Genomic DNA, 27770 nt, shown 5'->3' with positions numbered 1-27770 from the left:
CTCCTCCTCTACTGTTGCGGCTCCTCGACCTCATCCGGCTTGGCCGCGTCCGCGTCCGACATTTCCTGGTCGTTGGCCTTCTTGTCCGCAGCCTCCTTTGCCTGCCTGGCCTCCTCGTCGGCCTTGCGCTTGGCGTCGAATTCCGCCTTCTTGGCCGCCGCAGCCGCCTCCTCGGCCGCAATCTTGCGGTTGAGCTCCTCCTGCAGCTTGTCCTTGTACCGCTGGATGACGGGTCCGGCGATTGCACGGATCTCCTCAATCTTGGCAACGTAGACAGCCTTGGTCGTGTCCTCGCCCTCCTCATAGAGCCAGTCCTGAATCGAGTCAGCACATCATCTCACATTCGAATCGAAAGAAACTCACCTCCGAGGCCTCGAGCTTGGCACTGATCTTGGCCTTCTCGTCGTCGCTGGCAAACTCGCTGTAGATGTCGTACATCTTTTCACGGAGCTCGTAGATGAAGCTCTCGAGCTCGTTCTTCTTGTCAGCAGTGTCGGCGACGAGCTTGTCCTCCATGAACATGGCAGCCTCCCTCTCGGCAAGAGCCTCCTTGGCAGCCTGGTCGAGGGATGCGGTGCCAGCCGCAATGGGCAAGTCGCCCTTCTTGACCTGCTTCTTGACCTTGCGCGTCTTGACGTCCTTGTTGTCAACGTCCATGGCCTGTTTGTCCGTCAGCGGAGCCGCCTTTTCCGAGTCATCATGAACAGATGGAGATTGAGATTGTCCATTCTTTGCCGATGCCGGCAAAGAGTTGGACGGGTGGATCGAGCCGTTTGGCTCTTGGTGTGCAAAAGTAAACTTGCTACCTACGTTCTCGTCCTTGCCCTCCTCGGGGATGGGCTCCTCAACTTCGACGTCCTCGACGTAGTATCCAGTCTCGACGTTAAGGACACCGTGAAGGTTGAGGCGGGCCTTGAGCTTGCAGACCATAAAGTCGTCCTTGGCGTCGGCCTTGACGCCCTTGACCGAGAAGCGGCCGATCCAAGAGTTCATCTTGCCCGGCAGCATCTCAGGCTTGGCGTAGCGAGCCTCGAGGTCAAAGGGCTGTTTCCTGTAAAAGGTAAGGATTTTGGTCGAGGGCATAGTGTTGCCGCGGTTGAAGACGGTGAGGCTAGTGTCCTCGTCGGGAATGTCGGGCGACTTTTCCCAGGTGAACTCGATGGGGTAGTTGACAACGTCGTGGACGGAGAAGTCGCGGACACGGAAGACCGGGGAAAGGATGGCGCAGCTGAAAGCACAGCCACGGGCGATGGCCTCGTCGGCGTTCTGGGTAAAGGACAGCGTCTTGCCAAAGAAGTCTTGAATGGCAGCCTTAAGAGCCGGGACACGGGTGCAGCCACCAACCAGCTCAATCGAGTCAATGTCCTCGGGCTTGAGCTTGGCCTCGGCGAGAGCCTGCTCCAGAGGCTTGGTGGCACGCTCAAGGAGCGGCTTGACGAGCTCCTCGAGCTCCTCGCGCTTCAAGAAGCCGCGGACGTCAATGTCGTTCATGATGGACTCGACGTTGAGGGGTGCCGAAGCGTTGGCGGAGAGGACCTTCTTGAGCTTCTCGCAAGCGGACATGAGACGCATGCGGGCCTTGGGGTTCTCATTGACTTCAATCTTGTACGTGTTCTTGAACTCGTTGGCAAAGTGGTCGACGATGGCCTTGTCAAAGTTGCGGCCACCAAAGTGGCGGTCGTACGCAGTCGACTTGACGGCAAGCTCGCCCTTCTTGAACTCGACGACGGAGCAGGTGTAGTTGCTGTGGCCAATGTCGATAAAGGCGACGCGCCTGGGCTTCTCCTCGGGGGCAGGAAGATCGAGCTTGGTGATGCCGTAGCCGAGGGCGGTGGCAGTCGTGTCGTTCATGAGGCGGAGGCACTTGAGGCCAGCAATCTCAGCTGCATCAAGGAGAGCTCTCCTCTGGACGTCGGTGTACCATGCGGGGCAGCTGATGACAATGTCCGAGACGGGCTGCTTCAGCTCGACCGAGGCAGTGTGCTTGATCTTCTGGAGGTACATGGACACCAGCTGGGTGGCGGTAAACTGCTCCTTCTTGCCCAGGTACGAGACTTCTGCGCCGACCTGGCCGTTGACGTCAACAAGTGGGGCGGAGACATAGTTTTGCTCAAGGGCGACGTCGGGGTCGGAAAGGCTGCGGCCTGCGAGACGCGAGAGGGAGCCGACGGTGTTCTTGAGGTTGGAGATTTCCTGGGTCTTTGCGGCCTCGCCAATGTAACGTTGTCTGGGACCGAAGCCTACGAGAGAGCTTTGCGACGAGAGTCAGTGAGGTTCGGCGCGACGGCGGGGCAGACGAGAAAAAACTTACGGCGTCTGGCGGTTGGAGACTTCATTGGTAATCTGCGGCGATTGAGGTCAGCATCAATGGGGGAGAGTCGACAGAGTGGAGGGGAGGGCACGTACGACATCGACACCGCGGTTGCGCGCAACAGCAATGACCGTGTTGAGCGTCCCCAGATCAACACCAACAACAGACATGGTTGATGCGGATTGTCGTGAGCGGGAGTGGGGTCGTTGGGTATGGGGTGGTTCGAGTGGGAGTAGCGGGGGAGAGAGAGTGGTTGGACGGTAAATACCCTGGCTCGGGTCGTGATGGAGGTCGTGGGAGAAGTTGAGTCTGGCGGCGAGGCTGAAAAGTGTTTGGTGTTCGATGAAATTCTGCCCAGTTCGGGAAGCTTCGTGGGGCAACGTTGGCCCGACCCGGCCTCACGTCATGGGTGACGGACCCGACTACAACACCACGGCCGGGCACTCTTTTACCTACATCAATGTACCCACCGCCCACTCTGACAGGCACACTCTCTTGCGATCCACCGAGCTATCCCTCCACGGCTATCCCCCCGTCGTCTTGAACCTTTTGCCTCCCGGCCCCGTCGCCGCCGCCACTGCTGCTCCCTGGCGACCCTCCGTCATGCCGCCCGCACCCTGAGAGCAGATCCGACGGGAGCACAGCTTTTCTGGAAACATCGTCTTGACATGTGTCGCCTTCAACTGACGGAAACCCTTGTGCCACATCTTGGCTTCGCCCAACCTCTTCGTCGCATGGCTACTCCCGTTTCTTGGCGACCAATTATAGGGTTGCGGCTGCGGACATGCCTGTTCGTCTCTACCAAATATCAACCTCGTCCCAAGATTCCATCACTGCAAATCCACTTTGAAGGATTCGACCATGTCAATGGTCAACGTGATCAAAGCGATGAGTTACTCTGCCCGCCTGGCCATCCGGGTTCCTTTCAGCGGACCGCATTTGTACAGACCATCGGCAACTAGCTTGAAACTGGCCACTGCTAGCGGCCACGACCCACGCCAGCGAGGTCCGACCGTCTACCGCATTCTTGCACGTGTGAAGCATGTTTTAGTCGTCGATCAAATGCCTTCTACACAAGCAACAAGGGCCGTCGGTGTTGGTCTTGTCCTCTGTGAGAGCTCAAAAATGCTACCTATAGCTGGCGATTTTTTCGGCTGTCGACGAATAAAACAAGGACACATGGGGAAGCCCATCTTCAGCTGAAAGCCCTCTTTGGCTCGTTCAATTAACCACGAGCGCCACGGGTCACCAGCTCGCTTGCCCATTTGCCAATGGTTTGTGGCACGCATGCTCGGGTGCATCGCCCCACCTTCAGGTACGAGACAGTCATCCTTGAACCACCAACCCCGGCGTATGGTAAAGACCCCAAGTTCGCACCCTTCTCCTGTCTGCTCGAGCTAGTATCCCAATCAGAGACGTCGGCCCCGTCACATGTATATTCCAACACCACAGGTCAACTTGCAATATCCGAGAAGCGTACCATGTCCTCCGTAAATCAAATCATCTTCATCGCCAAGTGTCGCCTGCAGTCATCTCGTATTTTTTTTACAAACGCGTTCAAGCCTGACGTCCGCTCGTCAAACGCGCTGGAATGACGTACTTCACCCCTTGCTACCGCTATAATAGGTAAGCAGTGGTTGCACAATCACGAGCACCTGAAGAGAGAGCTTCCAGCCGCATCTCATCCTCATTCATACCACACCATGCCTGAGCCCAGGATCCCCACGACGGCCAACCGGACCACCCTCGCGCCCTCCATATCCACCTTTCTCAGGCTCTTCCCCAAGCTCCATCTGGGCGGCGAGGAAGACTTTCACGCCGAGCGCCGCCGTCACCTCGAAGTGTTTGGCATCCATGCCATCCCCAAGGAAAAGGTCCATTCGATCCACGAAGTCGAGTTCACGGCGATACGCGGGCCCTATGGCACAATACCCATACGCGTTCTGTACCCCAAGAGCGGGGAAGATCGGCGCAAAAAGGGCGAGTCGGCGGCGCTGATATACTTTCATGGAGGTGGCTACACGGTTGGCAGCGTCGATGAGTTTGAGAATGGGCTCAGGCTATTGGCCGAGTCTTCGGGGGCTCAGGTGAGCTGAAGAGCACGCGTGTAAACCATGCGACTGACGTCTCGACAGATTTACGCAGTCGACTACCGCCTCGCCCCAGAGTTCAAATTCCCCACTCAAATCGATGAGTACTCGACCGTAATCGACGCCCTCATGGGAGACTTTGGTCGTATCCGCGGCGTTCACCCTGACCGCATCTGCGGAGGCGGCGACTCTGCGGGAGGGAACATGACGGCAGCCATGGCGCTGGGGCGCCGTGACCACGGACAAAAGAATCTGGCAGCCCAGTTTCTCCTGTACCCGGAGACTCGCCCGCCGTTTGATACCCTGGCTGCAGTGGAGAACAACTCGGGCTTCTACCTCGAGTGCAACGGCATCTTCAGCTTTGCAGACCACTACCTGCCCCGCGGGTTGGCGTCAAGCTACAAGTACATCAGCCCTGGGATGCAGAGCCCAGAGTACCTGCAGGATCAGCCGCCCGTGGCCGTCTTTACGAGTGGGTTTGATCCTTTGCGGGATGTCGGTGTCGAGTACGCAAGTAAGCTGGATCAAGCGGGCGTCAGGGTGCGCTGGTACCACTACGAGAACTTGACGCATGGCTGGTTGCAAATGACGGCGTGGAGCGAAGAGGCCGTGCAGGCTGTGAGGGACGTCGGCGAGGAGATCAAGAGGCTTGCGTACGGGAACTACATATAAGTGTCAGTGAGGGTGGATTTGGATGATTTGACTTGAGGCTTCGTATAGTATTGTAGAGAACCAAACTGCGTGTATGTCTTGTTTGACAGATGGATGACATGACGGCATGGTGCGGTGGGGAGATGGTGAAGTCCCGTTAGGTCGGGCAGCGGTTGGTCGCGGTGATTCCCCGGCAGCAGTCCAGTCGCCAAAAACTGGCTGCACTGCAAACCACCCCGCAAAAACCAAACGACAACCTTTTTTCCTTTCGCCCCTCTCTCTTCACCATCTCTTCCACATCTTCTGCCCACCACCCCCAGCCGTCGACAGCTGCTGCACTCCCCACCATGCGTCAGACGCGAATCTTCGCCGGCTCGTCCCACCCGAGCCTGGTCGAGGGCATCTGCGATCGGTTGGGCCAGCGTCCCGGCAAGACGGAGCTGCGCAAGTTCAGCAACGGAGAGACCAGCGTGCAGATACGTCAGTACCCTCGGTCGCCATTCCTCCTGCTTGCTGCTGCCTGACCTTGAGCTGATTGTTCCAAGAGACGTCCGTTCGTGACCAGGATGTCTTCATCGTTCAGAGCGGGAGCAGCAAGTAAGTCGAGTTTTCCCTGCCCGGCCTCCAAGTCCCGCTGACGGCCTCCAGGATCAATGATAATGTCATGGAGCTGCTCATCATGATTTCGGCCTGCAAAGGCGGCTCTGCCAGGTCCATCACCGGTATTTTGGACCACGCGACACTTTGGTCGGCCCAAGGCAGCTGGCTGACCTTTCCACAGCTGTCATGCCCTACTTCCCATACTCGCGCCAGAGCAAGAAGAAGTCTCATCGCGGTGCCATTACCGCCCGCATGATTGCCAACCTCCTACACGTCGCCGGCGTCACTCACGTCATCACGATCGACCTCCACGCTTCGCAGATGCAGGGTTTCTTCAAGTGTCCCGTTGACAACCTCGTCGCTGAGCCGCTCCTCGCGCGTTGGATCCGCAACAATGTTCCCAGCTGGAGGGACTGCGTCATTGTGTCCAAGAATGCTGGCGGCACAAAGCGTGTGACGAGCTTGGCCGACGCATTGAAGCTGAGCTTTGGCATCGTGACGACCGACAGGAGACGCCCCGGCGTGTCCGAGGGAGGCTTGAGCATGCAAGGTAGCGCCATATTCGAGAGACTGGGCATGGACGGCACGTACGAGACCCATGGCCTCATTGAGGAAGACCTGGATGCTCAAGTCAACGTTGCCCCCTCCAGGCAGCCCGCGGCCAAGATAGACGACCATGAAGAGGAAGAGCTGAAGGAGCGCCCAAGGGCCATTTCCAATGCGCAGGCCAACCGCATCGCCAACGGCAACGCGGTCAATGCGGTTCCCTCTAGCCCTCTGGTCAAGTCGTCGCGCGCAGAGTCGATCGTGGAGGCCGACTTGCCGGGATCTCCCAGGTCCCACATGCTGAGGACCGTCACGGCTCCGCCAGTCATGGAAGACACGAGCGATGAATACATTGACGAGGTGAGTAAACCAGCATCTTGTGTACACAGGCGCCACTGACAAAAGCAGCGTGCCCGCGACGTCATCCACGGCCGCCTGGTCCATGGACACATTGTGGACGAGGACTTTCCCTCCCCTGCCATGTCTGCGGTTTCTTTCAAAAACAGGACTCAACGCGGCAGCTCCGACGATGACGAACCCCCAGAGCACATGCTGGGCTCCATGATCTCGACGACCTCGTGTGAGGAGCCTGAGCTTTCGCAGCCCATGGGGGGCTCCCACGACGCTGGTGACACTTCGGACGCCGAGGAGGACGACCTCAAGAACCCAGAACTCGAGACCACCGTCACCCTTGTCGGCAACGTTCGTGACCGCCCCGTCTGCATCGTCGACGACATGATTGACAAGTCTGGTTCCTGGATTGCCGCCGCCGAGACGGCGGTCAAGCGCGGTGGCGCGACCAAGGTCTACTGTATGGCCACCCACGGCCTTTTTGGCGGCGGCTGCCTCGAGGAGATGGAAGAGTGCGAGTGCATCGAACGCATCATCGTCACCAACTCGTTCCCCATTCCCGAGGAAAAGCGCGCCAGATGCAGCAAGCTGACCATCCTACCCGTCGAGAGCTTGCTCGCCGAGGCCATTCGCCGCAACCACCACGGCGAGAGCATGAGCCAGTTGTTCATGCACAACTGGTAGACAACCAAGAGACTAATGACATTTTCCTTATTGCATCGGACGACTACAAGCTTTCAGAGTGGTTCGTCCACACCTCTTTCGGCGTTGATGGCTCATCGGAATACTTCTACCAAGGAACACAACAACTTGCCCTCCCGGCTGGAGGGACACGGAAACCGGGAAAAAACGCCGTCGGCCGGCGAACGGAACAGGTATGCTGGTCGGGCGGGCTGGCTGGCTGGCTGGGCTTGCTTGTCATTAGCGTTGGCGCTGCGGGCGTTTACACTTGCTGCTTTTTTTGTTCATGAACTGCATTTGCATGACGGAGGGACGACGACGGGGAGCAATGGCGAACACACGAGCGAATGAACGGAAGGCTTGGTCGGTCTGGTATGGCGTGGGATCGACCTTCTTGCCTTGCTTCACACAAGACACTGCGGGTCTGTAAGTCGAAACTTTTTCCAAACATTTCCTTCTCTTTTTCCTGCCATGCACGTAGGCTTCATGTCTACGGCGAGCCATCTCCTTTCCATTCCTTTCTCTTTCCCTCCTCTTCCAACATGATCGTCGTGACTGCACCCTTTCACCCCCCAACCCCCACAAATACACAACCCAGCGATGCAGACTGTTTCGAGTCTGCAGGGGCGACGCGGCATTACGACGCGTCGTCCCTAACGGAGCGTTGGTAGAGCAAACAATCTCGGCGCCGTCTGGCTCGCTCTCTTCGGAGAAGGGTTGGATGGCGCAGAGCTGGGAATAGAAGGCGCCGTGCTTGTGTCTGTCGCCGGTTTCGACTGGTGGTGGGCGGAGATGGGCGCGGCGCAAGAGAACCTCCCGGACATGTTGATATGTAGTGCAAATGAGATGTATATGGATGAATACTTCATGCGTTGCTGTTCAATCGTGTCGCTCTGTTTGTTGGTGAGAACAGTGTGTCGTACAATGGTGATTTGAGAAGAGAATTAAGACAGTTGCTCGTTGCCTACCGACCTACCGACCTATCGTCTGTCGCAGTCCGCGAATCGAATCTACCCTCCCATACACCTGCCTACCTAGGTAGGTACATTACCTCCCATCTATGTACACTCGAGAGCCAAGCCAGCCGGCCAGCCAACCACACACGCCCAAGATAAAATGACGCGCAGCCAATCAGGCGCCGCCGATAGCAGCCCAGCCCCCACACGCACGACCTACCCTTGCGATGGCGAGCTCGCTACCTTGCCTTGTGCCTTGTGCCTCGTACCTTGTTTGTACTGTATGTACTGATAAGGAGCGCGGCTGGCAGCTTTGGGTCGTCGGTTGGTTGGTTGGTTGATACTTGATAAATGTGCTTGGTACTTGACATTTGATAGGTGAAGAGCAGCTTAGAAAATCACGGCAAGCTTTGGATGAGTGGGCGGGTGCGTGGGTTCGTGCATTCAATCAGCGTGATTCCATTACATTGACTTGACTTGACTGCATGTCGAACGTTTCGGCGAGCGCCACATCAATCGGCCAGTCGCCGTGCTGATTGTTTCCATCCAGCGTGACTGGCTGTCCACTTCATACACTAGGTATCCATTCGTCCGTCAATCTTTGCCAACGGGGGAAAGGCGGCAGACAGACATTAGGTGGGAGAAAGAACAGGGTGAGTGTGTTGGGGTAGGGTGGGGTGTCATTGTTTTGTTGTTGTTGTTGCAGGAGGGCGAGGTCGAACAGGAGATAGGTGCTAGACAGGCTCGCTCGTGTTTTGATGGTGGTGAAAGGGAGAGAGGGGGAAAAGATCAAGCTGCCCCCCGTGCGCGCCGGCACAGGCATGGAACCAATGACCGAAAAGAAAAAAAGAGGAAAGCTTTTGTTAACTGTTCCGTGGAATGGGATGCCGCTGTACCTGAGGGTGGTGGTGTGCCGGTCGAGCTCATTTCGAGTCGAGTAGACCAACACAACACCCTCATTGTTCCATCCGGATGCATGCCCCCGTGCCAACCGCGAAAGACGCTGGATGAAAAGCAGTGGGAAGAGAAAAAGTGCAAGCAATGACGGTCGAGACGTCATCTGGTATCGCTCAGCAAGGAAAGAGGTTTGTTCAAATGGTCGCCACGGCTCAGTTGGATTGCGAGGCGGTCGACACAGGCGTCGAAGCGGCACTCTCGTCGACAATGTCTGAGAGACGCATCTTCTTTTGCCGCGGGCCCTCGCTCTCGTACTCGCCCAGCTTGTTCTCGAGCTCTTCGACCCGGCGCCTAAGCTCGGCCTCGCGCGCGTGCGCCTCCTCCAGCTGGTCCCGCATCTGTTTCTCGTTGTCGCGGGCCACGGCTTCGTCTTGTCGGGCGCGCTGCTCGCTCTGCTCCAGCTCGGTGACTCGGCCGCGGAACAGGTCGTTGATGACTTCGAGTTCGCTGACGCGCGTGCGCAACTGCCCGTCGTAAGACATGGGCGGCTCCAGGCCGTGGGAACCGTTTATGGAAGATGCGGAGGGCGAGGGTTGGCGCGGAGGCATGAAGGGGGGCAGCGAGGCCGAGTGAAACTCATGCCCATTGAGCGTGACGCCGTCAAAGACGTGCTGCGGCGCAATGTTTGAAGGGTGGTGGCCGAGGCCAGGGGTGCCGGTGCGCGACAATGGCGAGGTGGAGCGCTCCGACTGCCCTGGAGCTACCCTGGGCGCAGGGCGACGGTGGTTGAGCGCGTCGGAGGGCGGCGTGGCTGCAGCGCGAGCGTCGACGCCGTTGGAGTCGGGCGCAGGCTGTGACGACACGAGTTAGAATGGCACAGCAGCGGTCCTAAACACGGCGGAGAGGTCACCTTTTTCTTGGTTCCCTGGCCAGACGTCTTGACGCGGTTCCTGCTCTTGATCACGTCCGTCTTGAGGCTTATCGGGCGCGGACGGCCGTGCAGCTTGAGGAACAAGCCGCAGGCATTGCAGAGGACGGAGCCGACCTCATCGCGGCGCCAGAGGGGGGTGGTGCTGGTGGCGCAGTTGCAGCACTTGGGAATCTGCTGGTTGTCTGGAGTCAGAGCGAGCGAGGCCGACATGGTGATGGAGGAGGAGGTGGTTGCGGACTGGAAGCGCTCCAGTGGGAGGTTGTTGTCGATAGGAGAGATAAGAGAACGGAAGACTGCGGTGGTGGACGGGACTCGGCCGGTGCGCTGCTGAGATTTCCACCCCAGCCCAGGGCACCGCGGCCCGTCTCGTTCGCTTCGGCCCCCACGCCTCGACAACCACAAATCAACAAACATCAATCACTCACCGGACTCTGTCCTGCCGACGCTGCCGCTGCCGGCGCGCTCGTCGCGTAGTTCATGCTGTGCGGAGCGACATGCAGAGTATTGTTCGGAGGCCTGCGACCGCGGACGGCACTTTATTAGTTCTGGGCAGCCTTATCGTCCCACCCGGACCGGTGATATCGTCGTGACCGACTGACCTGCTCTCTGGGTACGGCGACGACGTGGCCGTCGACGCAATCGACGCGAGGGCCGACAGGCTGGGGAGCTGTATGCCCGGGCTGTGGCTGCGGTGACGCTGGTGGGCAATGGGCGATGCCGACCTGGACGACGCGCGCGAAATGGTCAGGCCGATGGACGGCAGCGAGGGCCGCTCGTCGAGCGACATGGACGCGGCAGCATTGAAGGGCGCGAGCTCATGGCCATTGCCGTGGCCGTGTCCAAAGCCGTCAATGGCCGCAGGCCGGTTGAGCAACGAGATGGCGAGCGTGGAAGCCGTGGTGACGGTGGTGGGAGAAACGCGACGCGCTTCTCGACGGTTCGGGTGAGGTGGTATAGACGGTACGGTACGGTAGGTATGGACGTTGAATGGATGGGCAGGGCAGACAACGGAACCAAGACGCGGTACGGAACGATAAAAGCATAACGGGCAGCGAATAAGGGGCCCCTGGGCGTCGAGTGAAGCCAGGGATGGCGATAAAAGAAGCACATCGCGGCGCCAACATTCTAATTTTACTCGCACAGTAGGTAGCTGCTGGACTGGTTGCACAATTTCACGATCGACAGGCACCGCGCTGGGCGATCTGCCGCTGGCTGGAATATCCGCCGCCCAGAGCCAGTGGCTTTTTTTTTGCTTGTTCGTACTGTTTCATTAACCACCTACTGAAGTCCAGTCGCATGTCACGCGTTGGTGTATGCCCACCGGTCCGCAGGTCAGCAATGCCGCCACCTCCTCACCACGACAGCTCGTCGACGCCTCGTCCCGCCGCTACTCCTAACAGCGCGGAAATTTGACCATGCGGTGGAAATCAGTCGTGTCTCAGCCTTGGGAGCGACAGGATGGTGTTTGTTGGTGGATCCACGCTCGACGGCCCGCCCGTCACAGGGGTGCTGATAAGATATGCGGCCCCTGACCTGACCATTTGATGCTCCCTGTGCTGTGGTTATCAGATAGGTAGGGATAGGGAGAGGCATGCTATCTGAGATTAGATATGGTGGATGGCTATGTATGCACTGGAACCGGGTTTTGTTTTGACCATGTGTCTTGTACTCCCAAACAGCAACCATTGTGCTCCAAGACGCGTATTCAATCCAATTGACTCCCACACGGACCAGGCCATGTTGACGAGAAGTCTGGGCTCGGGGAATCGTGGGTACCGCACATCATCATGGGATGGCCTAGAGTGACGTCTGCAGTGCCGTGGTGGAGCGAGAAAAGGGGTCTGCTGCACTGTGGCGCCAACTGCCAGCGGCCAGGCCGCTGATTGGCTGCGCACCGCCACACGGCCCCGTGGCCGCTCTCGCCTGGCCTCCAAGCGCTGACAGCGGCCACGTCTTCCCGCGGGACTCCGCAGCTGTGCGCCAGGCAGTCGTCATAGCTCCGCCGTCTCGAATGAGGCTCAGCAGCCTCCCGCTCCCGCTCACCTCCACTGCCTCCGCCTCTACGCGTCGCCGAAACATGCCACCATCCCACCTCTCGCGCACCTAACAACCCCCCCCAACAATGTCCAAGGGAAGGCCGGCCACCTCTGGCTACGCTCGAATCGCCCAGGCCGAGGAGGAGGACGTCGACATCTTTGACGACTCCGAAGATGACGACCCTTACCGTGGCCAATCTTCCCTCGGCGATGCTCCTCGATATGCCCCCATCCAGCCACGCCGCCATGCCCGCATGCCCTCGTCCACCCTCGATTCTCCCCGCCGTAGACCGCCCGGCCTCCGCGCCCGCAGCAACTCGGGCGTCGACATCAAGGCCATCAACGCACGCCTCGAGAAATGGGCCGACGAGATTGCCTCCAAGTTCAAGATTCGCCGCGTGCGCGGCAAGACCCCCGACGAGGAACAGCTCGAGATTCATCATTCGGTGTTTCAAGCTCCAGATTGGATCCGCCCGGCCACGGCTGAGACGCTCGTCAAGGACTATGACTCGCTGCAGACGGACCGCATCACCAAGCTGCAATTCGACGACTTTGTCGAGAGCGTCCGCGCTGCCATTGATCTCGGAGTACACCCCAAGCTCATTTCGCAAGGCAGCTCTGGCAGCTACTTTGCCCGCAATGTCGATGGCAAGGTCGTCGCCGTCTTCAAGCCCAAGGACGAGGAGCCATATGCGTCCCGCAATCCCAAGTGGACCAAGTGGATTCACAGAAACTTGTTTCCATTCTTCTTTGGCAGAGCCTGCCTGATTCCCAACCTGTCGTACGTGTCCGAAGCTGCCGCCTACGTGCTCGACACTCAGCTCCGCACCAACCTCGTACCCTACACCGACATTGTCTCTCTATCCTCCAAATCCTTCTTCTACGACTTTTGGGACCGTCGCGCATACTACAGGAAAAAGAAGCCCCTACCCGAAAAGGTTGGCAGCTTCCAGATATTTCTCAAGGGCTTTCGCGATGCAAACATCTTTTTGAGGGAGCACCCATGGCCCGACCAACACAGCGCCGCCGGGCGCGCAGGCGCTGCGAGACGGAAGAAGCGGCGATGGACCGAGGACTGCAGACCAAGCGGCCCATCATACTCGGATGACGAAGACGACGAAAGACCACCGACGGCAGACGAGGCAGAAAGGCGGCGTGGGTTCTGGACCGAGCGGCTGCAGCAGTCTTTCCGGGAGCAGCTCGAGAGACTGGTCATCCTTGACTACATCATGCGCAACACTGATAGAGGGCTGGACAACTGGATGATTCGAATAAACCGCAAGACGGAAGAAGCGAGCATCGTGGCGGAACCACCAAAGAGCAATGGCAGATCGAATGGGTCCCCGAGCGAGCCGTACACACGACAAGAACCCATGGTGGCAACGAGCCGCTCCAACACTCCAGCAAACTCACCCGAGGATGATGACGGGCCGACTGTATCCGTTGGTGCCATTGACAACAGCTTGTCCTGGCCTTGGAAACACCCCGACGCTGTAAGTAACTCCAAAATCATTAAGCTTCAGACCTAACACGAGAATCAGTGGCGAAGCTATCCTTTCGGCTGGCTATTCCTGCCGGTATCTCTTATTGGCCAACCCTTTTCCGACGTCACTCGCCGCCATTTCTTACCGCTCTTGACATCAAAGGTGTGGTGGTCGGAAACGCAGTTGGCCCTGCGCAAATGCTTCTCCCAGGACGCGGACTTCAAAGAGCGCATGTTTGCTCGGCAAATGGCCGTCATGAAAGGCCAAGCATGGAACGTCGTCGAGACACTCAAAACGCCCGACCACGGGCCGCTCGAGCTGACGCGGCGGGCGCGCGTGTGTGTATGGGACGACCTCGTCGACATTCCGGTCGCCGTGCCACTGCAGCGGCCCAGCCAGGAGATGCGGCGGCAGCAGGAAGAATTGTCCGTTGCCGACGAGCACGAGGAAATGGACATTAGCAATGCCCTTGGCCGGTCAGCACCGAACCTGCAGCAACACGATCTCCTCGGGCTCGACTCGTCGCCGCCGCCGCATGGCAACCGCTTCAACATCTCGCGCGAGTCGAGCGCTCTCAACGTGCATGACGTGGAGCACCGGTCGCCCTCCAAGTCGCGCATGAGCTACGACGGACCGCGCAGAGCTCGGCCCAGCCCGGAATCGAGGAGGCGGCGATTCAGCTTCAGCGTGCGCGGTGGTGGGCCCGTCGTTTATGGCGACGACGACGAGGGCGACCTTGGCTTTGCGGCTGCCGAGGACATGGAGGGCAACCGCAAGCGCGTCATTGTCGAGCGCCTGGAGACGGTCAAGAGCAAGAATCCCGTCTTTACGTGGTGCTAGCCTGGCTCGCCAATCTATGTACGCGGATGGTGGTAGGATCTTTGTCGTCGTGGGTGTAAGGTAGTTTGGTAGAATTGTGTTGGATGGGTCGATGCCTGGGCGCGCTGGCGGCTTCTGTCGTTGTGATGCTGGGCGGGAACAAAATAGGGCATGGGCGGCGTTTTCTTGATCTTTTTGTGGAATGAAACAAATGCTACCACCTCGCCGCGAGTGTGTTGTTCTTTTTGCGCAGGCGATTTCGTAGGTTAAAACGACGGCAGGGGAAAATATTGTCAGGCGTCATATGTTGGACAAGATAGAATGACAGCAGGTACCTTGGCTACATGTGTGAATGCTTCCAACGCGAGGAGAAATGAAAACATCAGGGGGAGCTACATAGCCGCGACGGACGTTTCTTTTGCGTGCTGAGGTGATGCCGCGACCAAAGCGGCTAGCGCGTCATAGATGGCGACCGGCCGGGGTGAGTGAGTGCATCGACGACTGCAACTGCACCTCGCCGATGGATGGATGACTCGATGCATCCAACCGCCACACCAAACGTCCGACCGAACTTCCTATCCACGCGCCTCGAGGACGCAATATTTGCGTAAGTGCCTTTTCTGCTTTCTGCTTTCTCGCCGCGCCGTTGGTTGCGCGACGGCGCGAGAGGCGTGGCGTGTGGCGGCGAGCGAGCGAGCGAGCGAGTAATGCTGCCATCGGACCACAGCACCGCGCTGCCGTGTCGTTGCGCAGAGTGTCGCGCCGCGTCGTCTTTTGCACCTTTGCGACTTTCTTTCTGTAGAGGCAGAGGAGGGACTCTGCTTTGCGGAGGCTTGCCGCGGAGCACGGGGGAGAGACGCTGGCCGAGTAGGCTGGGCTGGGCTGCTTTTGTCTCGCCTCCAACTGCACCATCCGTCTCTACATTGCCTTCTCGCCATCCTTCTTTCACTGTTGCACCTCGTCTTCCTCTTTTACTCTTCGGTTTCTGCTTGCACCTCTTCATCATCACTTGGTCTTGCTGTTCTGCATCACCAGCCTAGAAAGGCTGCGCTTTGCGTCGTGGTTCTTATCTAGGCTGGGCATATCAACTCCTTCGACTTCTTCCTTTTGTCACCGCACCACTTCCTCCTCTCCTTCTCGACACTCTACTCCAACCTCTCTGCATCACTTCGTTTCACTACTCTCTGTCATCAGCCCGAGAACTCCGGCGCTTTGAGTGGTCATTCTTCCAGGCGCTTTTCATCTTGACGCCGACATCTCTTTGCTTCACCACACCACCACTTCTTCCTCTCCTTCTCGACACTCTGCTCCATCCTCTTCGCATCACTTAGTTTCACTGTTTTCTGTCATCAGCCCGAGAACCCCGGCGCTTTGCGTGGTGGTTCCAAGCGCTTTTGATCTTGACCCGGACATCTCTTTGCTTCACCACACCACCACCTCTTCTCGACATTCTACATCCACCTTTCCTTCCTCACTGCGCTTCAACACCTTCCATCCCAGGCCCGTCAACTTGGCGCGCGCCATTTCTTTCCGTCCTCCACCACCTCAGCCGCCTTTTCCTTCTCAACCTTCGACCTCAACCTTTCCATCACCACTTCGCATCACCACCTTCAACCCTCACACCCAAAGCGTCTTGCATCATCTTCTCATTGCTATTCATCCATCAACCCTTTTCTTTCCTTGAGCGGCTCCTGGCTTCAAGCCACTTCGCACTCAACATGGATCGGCAGCTCGCCCCAGGCGACCACTCGGACGTCACCCTCATGTCGTCCAGCCCGCAGCCCGCCCATGATCTGTCCTCTCCTCCACGCTCACCTTCTTCATCGCTCTCTTCTGCTCGCACAACGCCGCAGCCTGAGCCTCAGTCGTCGGATGACCGTCAACTAACGCAAAGTGAAGTTCAACCGCCCGCCCGCCCCGAAGTTGAGCAGTCCCCAGAGAACTCAACCCAGCACACCGCCACGCCAGATCCGGATGCGCAGTCAGCATCAGACCCCAGCCTGTCACCGACTTCAGAGGCCTCTGAGGAGCAGGATTCGGAGACCATGTCGGCTTTCGACCCGCGCGCCCTGCTCAACCCAAAGGGCAAGGGCACCGTCAAGCGCCAGCGCACAGACTCGCCCTCTACTGAGAACAAGCGGCCTCGTGTTGAGTCGACCAAGTACGACCCCCGCGCCTTGCTCAACCCAAAGGCGGCCGCCGCCGCTAAGCCGGATGAGCAGGTGAATGCTCCCAAGCCTGGCGACCCAGCGCAGTCTCAGACGAATACTCCCAAGACTCATGAGGGCGTCGACGGCCACGAAATGGTCTCCATGATTGAGCGCTTGCACGGCATTCAGCGCCGCGAGGACCAGCCCAAGCCGAAGTCCACCGCCAAGCTAGACCAGGGCCAGGAAGACCAGCAGCAGAGGAAGAGCCACTTCAATGGAGGCGGTGGTGGCAGTGTTCTCAGCGAATATGTCACCGACAAGAGAAATGAGGGCACAAGAGAGGCAGGCCCTGTCGTGGATCTTACAGGAGGTATGTCGAACCCCCCACAAGCTCTCAGCGTGTATTTACTCTACTAGATGACAAAGAAGATGATGACCTTGTGGTCACGGGAACTAGACGCTTGTTTGGAATCCACGACGAAGCCAACAAGGTGGTCTGCCTCGGCAAGATCGAGAACGCCATCGCCAACTACACCGTAGTTCCCAATCCTGGCTCGGGAATCAACGGGGCCTCTTCTTCTTGGCCGCCCTTCAAAGTGCATCTCCGTCGTCGACCGGGCGAACACAACTTCATCATTGCGGTCGTCGATCCTACTGGAGTGGTGTTTGGACAGCTAGACTTCTTCATTGCCAAAGCACTGACTCCTCTCATCGACGCGAGAAGTACGATGAAAGTACAGCTCATGTGTCGAATTGATGGACGGAAGAGAAAGGATGGCGAGAGTCCTGGTGGTGCGGCGTCAAGTCGCCTTCCTTTGAACATCACGCTCTTTGCCCCACGCAAGAACGCCAAGCAGATTGGCGCACACTTGAGCCAACAGCAGGTCTGGCTGCGCGAGCCAACTGCCCGTTACCCAATGAACACCCCATACGAAAACCCTCAGACAGTTGTGGCGCCAAAGAGTCGAACATTGCCAAGCTCTTCCAACTCGTTGACCTACACCATGACGCGCACCCAGGACGAGATTCGTTCGGATGTCATCAGCATGTTCGATTCGTTAGCCAACACTGACGACATTCCTGAAATGGAGGCTGACGAGGAAATCATCACCACGACGCTCCTTTCCCACCAGAAGCAAGCGCTTCAGTTCATGACGAAGAGAGAAACCGCAGACAACGACATTGGCTTGTGGAAGCTTGGATCGAACGGCGCCAAGTGGTATAACATCATCACGGGACAGGAGACGAAGCAGAAGCCTGGACCTGTCCAGGGCGGCATCCTTGCCGACATGATGGGTCTTGGAAAAACGCTGGAAGTCCTGTCGTTGATCGCGGCGACACGAGGTGAAGCTCGCGCATTTGGAGCCATGTATCCTCGTCAGGCTGGTATCGATGAGAACGCCAATGGTGGTCCCCGGCCACCGGTTGTCTTGAAATGCAACTCCCGAGCCACACTCCTCGTCTGCCCGCTCAGTACCGTGGCCAACTGGCAAGAGCAGATTGTTGCTCACCTCAAGAGCAAGAAGCTCAAATGGTGCATCTACCATGGTCCCAACCGCGAAAGCGATGCAAAGGTGCTGGCCAACCATGACATTGTGATTACGACGTACCAACTGGTCTCCAGCGAATACAACCAGTCCAGGCCACTCTCTCAGATCAATTGGTTCCGGATCGCTCTTGACGAGGCCCACATGATTCGCAGCCAGTCCACCAGGCAAAGCCTCGCGTGCTGCTCTCTCAATGGTCAGAGAAGATGGGCCGTCACTGGTACGCCAGTGCAGAACAGACTGGACGACCTTGGCGCCCTCATCAAGTTTCTGCGCGTCAAGCCGTTTGATGAGAAGAATGGCTTTACGCAGTACATCCTCACTCCATTCAAAAACGCAGATCCGGAAATCCTTCCAAAGCTTCGGGTCCTGGTCGACTCGATCACTCTTCGACGCCAGAAAGACAAGATCAACCTTCCGCCCCGACACGACCTGATTGTGCGCCTTGACTTCTCTTTCGACGAACGCCAGCTCTTTGACCTCTTCGCCAAAGACACGTTTCGCAAGATGCAAGCCATGACTGCTGGACGAGATGCACTTGCAAAGAATGACATGGGTCACGTCTTGAAGGCAATTTCTCGTCTGCGCCTCATCTGTGCCCACGGCGCTGAACTCCTCAGTGACGAAGACATGAAGATCGCAGAGGGAATGACGTACAGCGGTGCCATTGAAATCAACGACGACGATGATGATGAGGAGCAAAATAAGAGGCCTGCTTTGACCAATAAGCAAGCTTACAGCATGCTCAATCTCATGAAAGAAAGCGAGGTCGACATCTGTGCTCTCTGCGACAAGCAGCTCGGTGGCGCCCCCGTCAGTACCGAGAATTCTGACGACGAAGGGGGAGACGCTGGAAAACGCGAGAACACCATTGGATACATGACCCCGTGCTTCCACCTGCTTTGCTCTTCGCCTGAGTGTCTGGAGAACTACAAGTCGCGCTTGAATGCTTCCAGCGACGCCTCCAACCCCAACCCCGACTCTAACTCCGCCTCTTCCATCTATTATGACTATGCGGACTGTCCATTGTGTCAGTCCTGGGTACGCAAGTCGTTGTTCACGCTCTTGCAGGATGAGTTGGATCGGGAAGAGGCAGCCAAGGCGCGAATCTCTTCAAACACGAATCCATCGTTGGCCAAGAGGATGGCTCGCTACGGCGGCCCGCATACAAAGGTGAAAGCTCTCATCGACGAGCTTCAACGGAACCAACAGTGGAGCGAAGACCATCCGGATGAGCCGCCCATCAAAAGCGTCGTCTTCTCGGGCTGGACTGCTTATCTTGACCTCATCTCAATTGCACTTCGAGATCAAGACATCAAGCACACTCGCCTGGATGGCACTATGTCCCGCCAGAAGCGCGCAGCCGCTCTGGACACTTTCAAGAATGACCCCAGCGTCGAGGTCATCCTCATCTCCATCTTGGCCGGTGGCTTGGGCCTCAACCTCACGACCGGCTCGAAAGCGTACGTAATGGAGCCGCAGTACAATCCGGCGGCCGAAGCGCAAGCCGTCGACCGCGTGCACCGCCTCGGCCAGAAGCGCGAAGTCACCGTCATGCGTTTCATCATGAAGGATAGCTTCGAGGAGCGCATGCTCGAGCTGCAGCAGAAGAAGAAGGACCTTGCCGATCTCAGCATGAATCGCAATGTCAAGCTCGACAAGCACGAGGCGGCCAAGCGCAAGTTGGAGGACTTGAGGAGCTTGTTCCGCTGAGTGCCACGTAGCGAAGCAAGAGGTTGAACGACGGGAGGTCTTTGAGCCCGCCCTTTCGACGATGAAGCTCAAGCAGAACCGGTATTCCAGAGCAAGCCAAACGCGTCTCGCACATGGGGCTCTGGAAACAGAGTCACGAGCTATCCAGTTGGTCTTCTCGAGTTGAAGCCGAAGACGGAGACGGAAAATTTGCTCCACCGTCCGCGGCTCTACTTTTTCAACACCAAACTACAGCACATTCTATTTTGCGCCCATCCATCACTGCATTCACGATTCCCGACTTGGACAGGCGTGCGCGGAGAGCCTACAGGATGACATGGCTCACTCGCCAAAGCATGCCCAGTGTCCGTTGGAATACGGCCAGGGATGGCAACTCTTTTCTTTTACTCTTTATTTTCTTCTTTTTCTTGATTTCTCCCCTCCTGCGCCGGTTGATGCTGCCGGAGTTGGTTCTTCTCTGCTTTCTTTTCCTTTCTTTTCGGCTTCTGATCTTCTGCGTCGCTTTGATTTGAATGCGCGCGAGAGATACGTACCTACCCCTACACATGCACATACGGACAGTTTTTATTTACCCCAAATGGTTGGTTGAGGGCGTGGGTTGGTATTGGGTTGCGGCATGGCGAAAACGGCGAAAACGGCGAGAGTGGCTGCTGGGCTCACTTAGATACTATACCTACAGACGACAACAAAAGCTTGCATTTCTCTTGATCGACCGTCCACATTTTATCGGTGACTAATGACGAGTATTGAAGATGCGTTGTGCGTGCCATGACTTCTGTTCTGCCACCAGCTGTGAGTTGGTTGATAGGGCGGCCACGACTAATTTAGCGGCATCCCTGCGCGTCGTCGCGTCTTCCAAACCCTCACGCGACGAACCACCTTCTCTCAACGCTAACCATGGGCTGAGATGGCTACCATCACGCCCATCGAGGGCCGCTCAGTACGTACTCTGCGACTCGGAAGATGCAGCTCTGACAAGCTCCTAGGTCCACCAGATCCAGTCCGGCCAGGTCATCGTCGACCTCTGCTCCGTCGTCAAAGAGCTCGTGGAAAACAGCCTCGACGCCGGCGCCACGTCCATCGACGTACGCTTCAAAAACAACGGGCTCGAATCGATCGAGGTTCAAGACAATGGCCATGGCATAGCGCCTGCAGACTACGATACGATCGCGCTCAAACACTACACCTCCAAGCTATCAAGCTATTCAGACCTCAACTCCCTCCGAACATTTGGCTTCCGCGGCGAGGCCCTTTCCTCGCTATGCGCCCTCTCGCATTTTCATATTCTGACGGCGCGCGCAAGCGACGGCGCCAAGGGAACAAGGCTCGACTTTGAGCTGTCGGGCAAGCTCAAGGGCACCTCGGTCGTCGCGAGTCAGAGGGGCACAACGGTGGTGGTGGAAAACCTGTTCCACAATCTCCCGGTGCGCCGCAAAGAGCTGGAAAAGAACATCAAGCGCGAATATGGCAAGGTTCTCGGTCTGCTGCACGCCTACGCCTGCATCAGCTCGGGCGTGCGCTTTGCGGTCAGCAACCAGGCTGCGAAAGGAAAGAAGGTCGTCGTCTTCTCGACCAAAGCGAATCCGTCGACCAGGGAAAATATCGCGAATGTGTATGGCGCGAAGACGCTCATGGCTCTCATTCCGCTCGACCTGACGCTCGAAATGGCGCCCGCCTCGTTTGGGACGCAGACGGCTAGGATCTGGAGCACGCAGGAAGACGTTGGCACCCGCGAAGTCAAGATCGTCGGCCACATCTCGCGCCCTGTCGTCGGCGAGGGCCGTCAGACGCCCGACCGCCAGATGTTCTTCGTCAACTCGCGGCCTTGCGCGCTGCCGCAGGTGTCCAAGGCTATTAATGATGTGTACAAGGGCTACAATGTCACGCAGTCGCCCTTTATCTTTGCCAACCTGGTCATGGACACGGGCGCGTACGACGTCAACGTCTCCCCCGACAAACGCACCATTCTGCTGCATGACCAAAATGCATTGCTGGAGGCGCTCAAGGAAGCGCTTGTCAGGTGTTTCGAGGAGCATGATCAGAGCGTGCCACAGGCGCAGGTGGGCAAGAAGCAGCTGAGCCAGTTTCGACCACTGAATTTCGCCAAGTCGACACCAGCGCCGCGGGACGAAGAGAAAGAGAAGGAAGACAGTGAGCCGCCATCGTCCAGTCCGCCAGAGCCGAATGGCACGCCAGTCAGCCTGATGCAGAAGTTTGCGAGCAGAGATGTCATGAGCAGGAGCCGGGTGCCAGCGCCAGCTCAACGCCGCAGTGAGCCTGCTGGGAAAGAGAAGCCGAAGGCAACGGAAGCAGCGGAAAAGGGCAAACCGCGCGCGGAAACGGAGCCTGGGGATTCAAGAGCACTTTCGAAAAGTATGGAGCTCGACTCTTCGTCACCAGCACCCGCTCCTATCTCTCCGCTCTCTCGTCCGGTCCAAGACTTTAACGCACGCATCGGCTTTGACATCGCCGCGAAGTCTGCGCCGCCGCAATCCTCTGACGAAAAAGAGGAACAAGTGGTCAAACCGCCCGAAAGTCCTGGAGAGAACAACCCTGCAGCTGTGTCCTCCGCCGAACATCACCAGGAATCTGCAACACAATCGTCGGCTAAGGGTCCGATTCAAAACGCTTTCGATCGTATGCGGCCAAAGCGCGCACCTGCTGAGACGGCGACCATTACTATTGGCGACAAAACGACGACCATGACTATCGGCACGCCAGCGCAACCGAACAAGAAAAGGAGGATTCACACGCCCAAGTACGGGTTGGATGGGAAGTTGTTGGATCAGAGTGGCAAGAAGGAGAGTGGCAAGCTGGGTGGGTTCGTCAGTGCCCTGAAGATGTTTCGGGCGCCTGGCACCCAGGCTGGGGAGAGCAGCGAGGCGGAGGATGAGACTGACGATGACGAGCCTGTCAGAAAGAGGGGTGGGAGCGAAGGCGCTGAAGAAGAGGACGACGGATCAGATCCACGGACCGAGGCGTTGGAAGATGCTGATGGCGACGATAAGTCAGTGGCTCCTGGAAGTATCGCTGAAGAGTCAGATGACGAAGCCGACGCAGCACGCGATTCGGAAAAGGAAGCCAGTGCGCCACCTCCACGGCAAGGCTCCCCGCTCTTTGTGCAGAATGACCAAGGCGACGATGACGAGTACCTGGACGAGGAGACGAAGAAAGAGCGCGAAGAAGCACGCGTCGCTGAGATGATTGCCAAAGCGGAGGAGACAGCGGCGAAGCCATCGAAAAACAACATCAAGCGGGCGACGAGTATCCTCAAGGGCCGCACCAGTAAACAGTCGACCCTGCAGCTAGTCCAGACGCTGGACACGTCGGTTGACAAGATCGGACGAATTGCATCATCGCTGGCACAACGACTCAAGGAATGTCAAGAGGCGGACGGGAAGGCTGTGGACGTGGCAAACGCGGATCAGTCGCCCGAGGAGCGCCTGTCACTCACTGTGACTAAAGCCGACTTTTCTCGCATGCGCATCATCGGACAATTCAATCTGGGCTTCATTATAGCCGTGCGGCCTGCAACATGTACAGATGGCTCTCCCGCAGCTACTCCAACAGCATCTGGCGGTTCACCCTCCGCCTCAGACGACCTCTTCATCATCGACCAACACGCGTCTGACGAGAAGATCAATTTCGAGCGCCTCTCCGCGACCTACATCTTGACGCCCCAGCGCCTGGTCCACCCGCTTCCGCTCTCCCTGACTGCCATTGAAGAAGAAACGATCCTCTCGAACCCGGCCCCCTTTGCTGCCAACGGCTTCCTGCTCGAGACCGACACCTCCGGTGAGCAGCCCGTTGGACAGCGCTGTCGGCTGCTCGGCGTACCCGTGGCCAAGGAGATGGGTCTCGTCAAGGGCGCCGGCCGCGAAGAAGTCTTCGGCATCAAGGACCTAGAAGAGCTGATCGTCCTCGTGGGCGAGATGGGCGGCACCAGTACCACCTCACAAGCCGACGACGAGCGCCACGGCGAGAGTCAGAGCAACAGCGAGACAAAGAAGATGAACAGGCGCATCCCGCGGCCCGCCAAGGTGCGCAAATCGCTTGCCATGCGCGCCTGCCGCAGCAGCATCATGATCGGCCGCTACCTGACGCTCCGCCAGATGCGCAAGGTCGTCGACTCGATGGGCGAGATTGACAAGCCGTGGAATTGCCCGCACGGCAGGCCCACCATGCGCCATCTTGCCGGCTTGGCTGAGTGGAGCGCGTGGCAGGAGGGCGAAGGTGTCGTTGGTGCTGGCGTTGGTGTGGAGAGACTGCCGCGTAGTGTTTCTTGGGGTAAGTTTTTGAAGGGCGATAGGTCGGGTACGGGGGTGTAGAGATTGTGCGCGGCGGTGGTTGGCTTGTGGTATTTGGTCGTCGGTTTTGGCGCTGTGGGCATTGGGCTCTCCGAGGATGTCGATGCGGATGGACAACCGTGGGCGGGCACTTGTTTGACATTTTTGCGCCTCTTTTGCGTGCATGCTTATTTGACGATAGAGTTCTGTCGCCGTCTTCTTGCATATATACACAGGAAATAACAAGCAATACAGAGTATATATATCAGAGACCTGTGTGCTCTTTCGCAAAGATGTCGTCCCGGGTGCCCGTCGGTGGCAGCAGCTCCGCCCGAAGCCATTCGATCGTAAAGCACACACGATGCAGAGTATCCGAAGAGTGTCCAAACACTGGCGGAGATGAAGCGAAGGGCGAAGGAAGCAGGAAAACGCCTCGTGGAGCTTTGGTTGCTTCAACGTGCCCGATAGCGCAGTGCTCGTGCGGATGCGATGAAATATGTGGGGAGGGGGGAGAAGGTCAGGCGTTGGAGTTCCCGCACCGGTTGAAGCGCAATGCTGACCGTCAGTCTGTTGGGTATGGAGACGTGGACCGAGTCCTGCCGCATCGATCCGTCAATTAGAGGAAGAAGGAATACGGGACGCGAAAATTCAGATGTGGCTGTCATTTGATTTATTCAAGTCTGCTTTCTATGAGGTGGAAGGGATTCCTGCAGATCGTCAAGTCATCAAGACAGACTCCCGACTCACTGAGCTTTATAAATCCGGTGCTCATGGCATGAAGAGTCAACTCAAGGGACCAGTCCCTAGAATGCTTTACCCACAACCTTCCCGATCACGGTCTGTACAAAGTCCACCGAGAAGCCGCGAAAGATGTCGGCGATGATGTCGGTCAGCACTTGGGCGTACACGGCGCCCGCCATGTTCTTGTTCCCTGTTCGGCCATTTCGCTTTTTCTTCTGCAATTGGGCTTGCTCCTTGCGGTCGGCCAACTCTCTCTTGTCCCGAGAGTCACCAGACTTGGCTATTGTTAGACAGATGTCTTCGATTTTGGATATCCGCTGTTTGATGTCGACGTATTCTTCCCTGCTGAGGCCACGGGCGTCGGGGCCCATCACACTCTCAAAGAGCCCTCCTGTGCAAGGCTCGGTCAGCATCAAATCGAGACTCTGGGCGTGTGAGCGACATACCGGAGTTGGATTGGTGTGGATAGCGGACGAGTTGATCATGTGGAAATGCCGGAGTAATGGAAGTGGTGTCGGACCAGTCCGCCCACGAATCCGAGCTTGCGACGGAAAACGACGCTTGTCGGTCTGGCGAGAGATACGGCCATTCTGATGACTCGGAAGAGAACGACCTTTGCTGGTCGGACCAATTGTACGGCGGGGATAGCGTCACCGCGCCAGAGGCTACTGGACTTCGATTGCGTTGCTTCCGCTCGGAAGATCGGCGCTTCCGTCGCTGCTGCTCCCAGGCCGCGGCATCGTTCAAGTAATCGTTCGACATGAGCTCAGTTCTGGAGAGGCGCCTCGAATGCTCCAGGCATTCAAAGGGCGACTGGAAAGAGCGTCTCGCCGCAGTGATGGATGAAGATGGAGTAGGTTGGGGGCTGTGCTACTGAATGAGCGCTGGACCTCCAACATAAAGACAGACACCTCACACATACCCAACAGGAGGCCTTGAGCGAATTACACGCTGAGACGCGGTCCTGATGTGAGATTGATTTCGATCGGGCGCATGAGCGCCGTTGGTTGTCGCATCGGAACTCTATTATCCTGGTTCCTGGCCGGGTAGCTTCCCTTTTCCGCGCTGCTTCTCCTAAACGTCACTTCTCCGCCGACACTGCAAAATCACCACGCGTCCTTCCAATTGATGGCTGGAACAACTTTCGACCATTGGAGTATCCGTGAACAGCGATAGGACTGCGTTTGGTCGTATCTCGACCCTTTTTTGAATGGACCTTTCGCAACGGACATGAGCTTTTCGCGATGGCTTTGCAACGAACGCTCCCAGGTTCCGTCCCGGTCAAGCCTTCGAAGGCGCTGTCTGTACCAGATGGAAGTCGAAGAAAAAAGAGATAATGGGAGCTGTTGCCCTTGAACTGAAGAAATTCTGCGAAAACCAGACTTGTGCACGACAAAGCAGACGCACGGCCCCGTAGGACAACCTCTCATCCCATGGATCATTCCACCTCGCTACCACTCTGCAAAAAGCAAGTAAAGGAGAAGCAAAAAGCAAAAGGATCCTATGTTGGCCAGGACTTGAACCTGGGACTTGCCGTGGATGCGACTGTTGCCACGACATGCGTTACCACTACACCACCAACACGTTTTCTGGGACCGCTGTGTGCTATGGTAGGGGTTGCAAAAACTTATAAATTGAATAAGGAAATTCGTACGATAGGCCTCGCTACAGGCCGCACACAAATGGAGTCGCTTGCCGTCGAGCCTTAGTGCTTTTGGAGACGAACAAAAACCAACCAAGTACTGACTTTGGCGTCTTTGTGCTCTGCCAGAAACCTCTTCTTGCTTCGGACTTTCCAATCTTCGAGGACCCGCTCCCGTTGCTCTTCGTCCAATTTCTCGCCATGAGTAATCAACAGGGTCTTCAAGAAGTATCCTGAGATGACTGCCATGAACCAGTCAATAACCGTGTTTGCGTACCACTCCAAATCTTTCGCGTCGTCTCTCTTGGCTCGACGCTCCTTCAACTCCTGGACTGCTGGGTGCTTGATCTCTTGCTGGAACAGGTCCTTGATCTCCCAATCGCCGACAGAAGTGACCTTTTCGCGCACCCTTTCCGGACTGGGGTAGTGCGTGGGCAGCTCGAACTGCCTGATGAAGTCTTGAGAGAGAATATCTTCGCGAATCATTTCCTGCTGCGCCCAACGAAGCGACTCATTGACAACCTCGAAATTCGTCTCTCCTTCAGGCGGGTTGCTCAGAAAAGACAAAACAAGGGAACTGCCGGGGACAAGTTCAGAGGCACGGAGGACAAGGAAGGAACAAAAGTCCTTTTCCCATATTTCTTGTTTTGTCTCCCGTCGCGAAGCATCCAGTGCCCCTTCGCCCGCGCGTAAAGGGGGCAACGTGTTTACGTAGTGGACGCTCATCAACGAGAATCCCACGTCGGCGGAGTTGGGCGGCAGCACCTGCTTGTAGAAGTTCTTCGGCACCATTGCCGTAAAGGCGCGTATGCCGTCCTTCTCTCCATTCTCTTCAATCTTTTCCACATTCTTCGACGTCGCAGCAAAATCGTTCTCTGGTCGATCGTTTAGGAAGATTTGAACGCATTTTGCGTGCAAAAGAGGGCGCAATGCAGCGGCGACTGGTTCGACACTGGAGATGCTATTAGTAGGGATCTGTTCGTACTGCTCCTGTCCGCGGCTTACGAGTTTTTGCCATCCGAGCATCCGTACTCCACGATGGTAAAGGGGCGATCGGCGTAGGAGCGCTTTCCCCAGCTCTCAGCGACTGAGTTGCTGATCAGAGGCAAAGCATTCAGCATGGCAGAATGCTGCTGCCCCGAGTTCATCCCGTATACACCTTTCCCCCGCATTGGGACATCATTTTGAATGACTGCAGGCATTTGGTGTAAGGCAAGGGCTTTCGAAGAAGATGTGAGAAGTGAGCGAAGGTCAACAACAGAACACAAGCGTTGGAAGGGGAGTGTATCTGCCTTTTTCACTTCTTGAGTGTCGATAGTCCCCGCGATACATCCCATT

At 57.2% G+C, this 27770-nt stretch overlaps 9 protein-coding genes and 1 non-coding gene across 10 annotated transcripts; 5 read left to right on the top strand and 5 right to left on the bottom strand.

Moving 5' to 3' along the window:
• Positions 1-8: 8 nt before the first annotated feature.
• On the bottom strand, positions 9-2481 carry J3D65DRAFT_601370 (putative heat shock protein Hsp88; the record flags this gene model as incomplete). The annotated part of the gene is made up of 4 exons (XM_066798034.1): positions 9-314; positions 364-2251; positions 2312-2343; positions 2407-2481. 4 exons carry the CDS (start codon positions 2479-2481, stop codon positions 9-11), a joined length of 2301 nt encoding a protein of 766 aa, XP_066656544.1.
• A 1283-nt stretch (positions 2482-3764) lies between these two features.
• On the top strand, positions 3765-5141 carry J3D65DRAFT_274644 (lipase/esterase). Its single transcript, XM_066794993.1, has 2 exons — positions 3765-4398; positions 4447-5141. Exons 1-2 carry the CDS (start codon positions 4015-4017, stop codon positions 5071-5073), a joined length of 1011 nt encoding a protein of 336 aa, XP_066656543.1. The 5' UTR covers positions 3765-4014; the 3' UTR covers positions 5074-5141.
• A 592-nt stretch (positions 5142-5733) lies between these two features.
• J3D65DRAFT_274488 (ribose-phosphate pyrophosphokinase 1) lies at positions 5734-7352 on the top strand. Its single transcript, XM_066794992.1, has 2 exons — positions 5734-6558; positions 6607-7352. Exons 1-2 carry the CDS (start codon positions 5839-5841, stop codon positions 7231-7233), a joined length of 1347 nt encoding a protein of 448 aa, XP_066656542.1. The 5' UTR covers positions 5734-5838; the 3' UTR covers positions 7234-7352.
• A 1943-nt stretch (positions 7353-9295) lies between these two features.
• J3D65DRAFT_644908 (GATA type zinc finger protein Asd4) lies at positions 9296-10493 on the bottom strand (the record flags this gene model as incomplete). Its single annotated transcript, XM_066802183.1, has 3 exons — positions 9296-9934; positions 9994-10185; positions 10440-10493. 3 exons carry the CDS (start codon positions 10491-10493, stop codon positions 9296-9298), a joined length of 885 nt encoding a protein of 294 aa, XP_066656541.1.
• Positions 10494-11995: 1502 nt separating this feature from the next.
• J3D65DRAFT_618061 (phosphatidylinositol 4-kinase-like protein type II subunit alpha) lies at positions 11996-14765 on the top strand. Its single transcript, XM_066799619.1, has 2 exons — positions 11996-13543; positions 13592-14765. The coding sequence occupies exons 1-2, from the start codon at positions 12137-12139 to the stop codon at positions 14372-14374; spliced, it is 2190 nt and encodes a 729-aa protein (XP_066656540.1). The 5' UTR covers positions 11996-12136; the 3' UTR covers positions 14375-14765.
• Positions 14766-16656: 1891 nt separating this feature from the next.
• On the top strand, positions 16657-19763 carry J3D65DRAFT_551104 (SNF2 family N-terminal domain-containing protein; the record flags this gene model as incomplete). The annotated part of the gene is made up of 2 exons (XM_066797023.1): positions 16657-16873; positions 16921-19763. The coding sequence occupies 2 exons, from the start codon at positions 16657-16659 to the stop codon at positions 19761-19763; spliced, it is 3060 nt and encodes a 1019-aa protein (XP_066656539.1).
• An 874-nt stretch (positions 19764-20637) lies between these two features.
• Positions 20638-24320, top strand: J3D65DRAFT_618057 (DNA mismatch repair protein-like protein pms1). The gene is made up of 2 exons (XM_066799618.1): positions 20638-20703; positions 20750-24320. The coding sequence occupies exons 1-2, from the start codon at positions 20671-20673 to the stop codon at positions 24089-24091; spliced, it is 3375 nt and encodes a 1124-aa protein (XP_066656538.1). The 5' UTR covers positions 20638-20670; the 3' UTR covers positions 24092-24320.
• A 532-nt stretch (positions 24321-24852) lies between these two features.
• J3D65DRAFT_692639 (uncharacterized protein) lies at positions 24853-25552 on the bottom strand (the record flags this gene model as incomplete). Its single annotated transcript, XM_066803944.1, has 2 exons — positions 24853-25181; positions 25237-25552. 2 exons carry the CDS (start codon positions 25550-25552, stop codon positions 24853-24855), a joined length of 645 nt encoding a protein of 214 aa, XP_066656537.1.
• A 740-nt stretch (positions 25553-26292) lies between these two features.
• Positions 26293-26374, bottom strand: J3D65DRAFT_t45. Its single transcript has one exon. It is a non-coding gene; the product is annotated as a tRNA-Cys (tRNA).
• Positions 26375-26439: 65 nt separating this feature from the next.
• On the bottom strand, positions 26440-27758 carry J3D65DRAFT_675435 (S-adenosyl-L-methionine-dependent methyltransferase). Its single transcript, XM_066803576.1, has 2 exons — positions 27438-27758; positions 26440-27384 (listed from the first exon to the last, which is right to left on the bottom strand). The coding sequence occupies exons 1-2, from the start codon at positions 27632-27634 to the stop codon at positions 26496-26498; spliced, it is 1086 nt and encodes a 361-aa protein (XP_066656536.1). The 5' UTR covers positions 27635-27758; the 3' UTR covers positions 26440-26495.
• Between the last annotated feature and the right edge of the window lie 12 nt (positions 27759-27770).

The sequence above is a fragment of the Phyllosticta citribraziliensis genome (genome assembly GCF_038025025.1).
Source record: "Phyllosticta citribraziliensis strain CPC 17464 chromosome Unknown J3D65scaffold_4, whole genome shotgun sequence".
NCBI classification, from domain to species: Eukaryota; Fungi; Ascomycota; class Dothideomycetes; order Botryosphaeriales; family Phyllostictaceae; genus Phyllosticta; species Phyllosticta citribraziliensis.
This window is presented reverse-complemented; position numbering and strand designations above follow the sequence as displayed.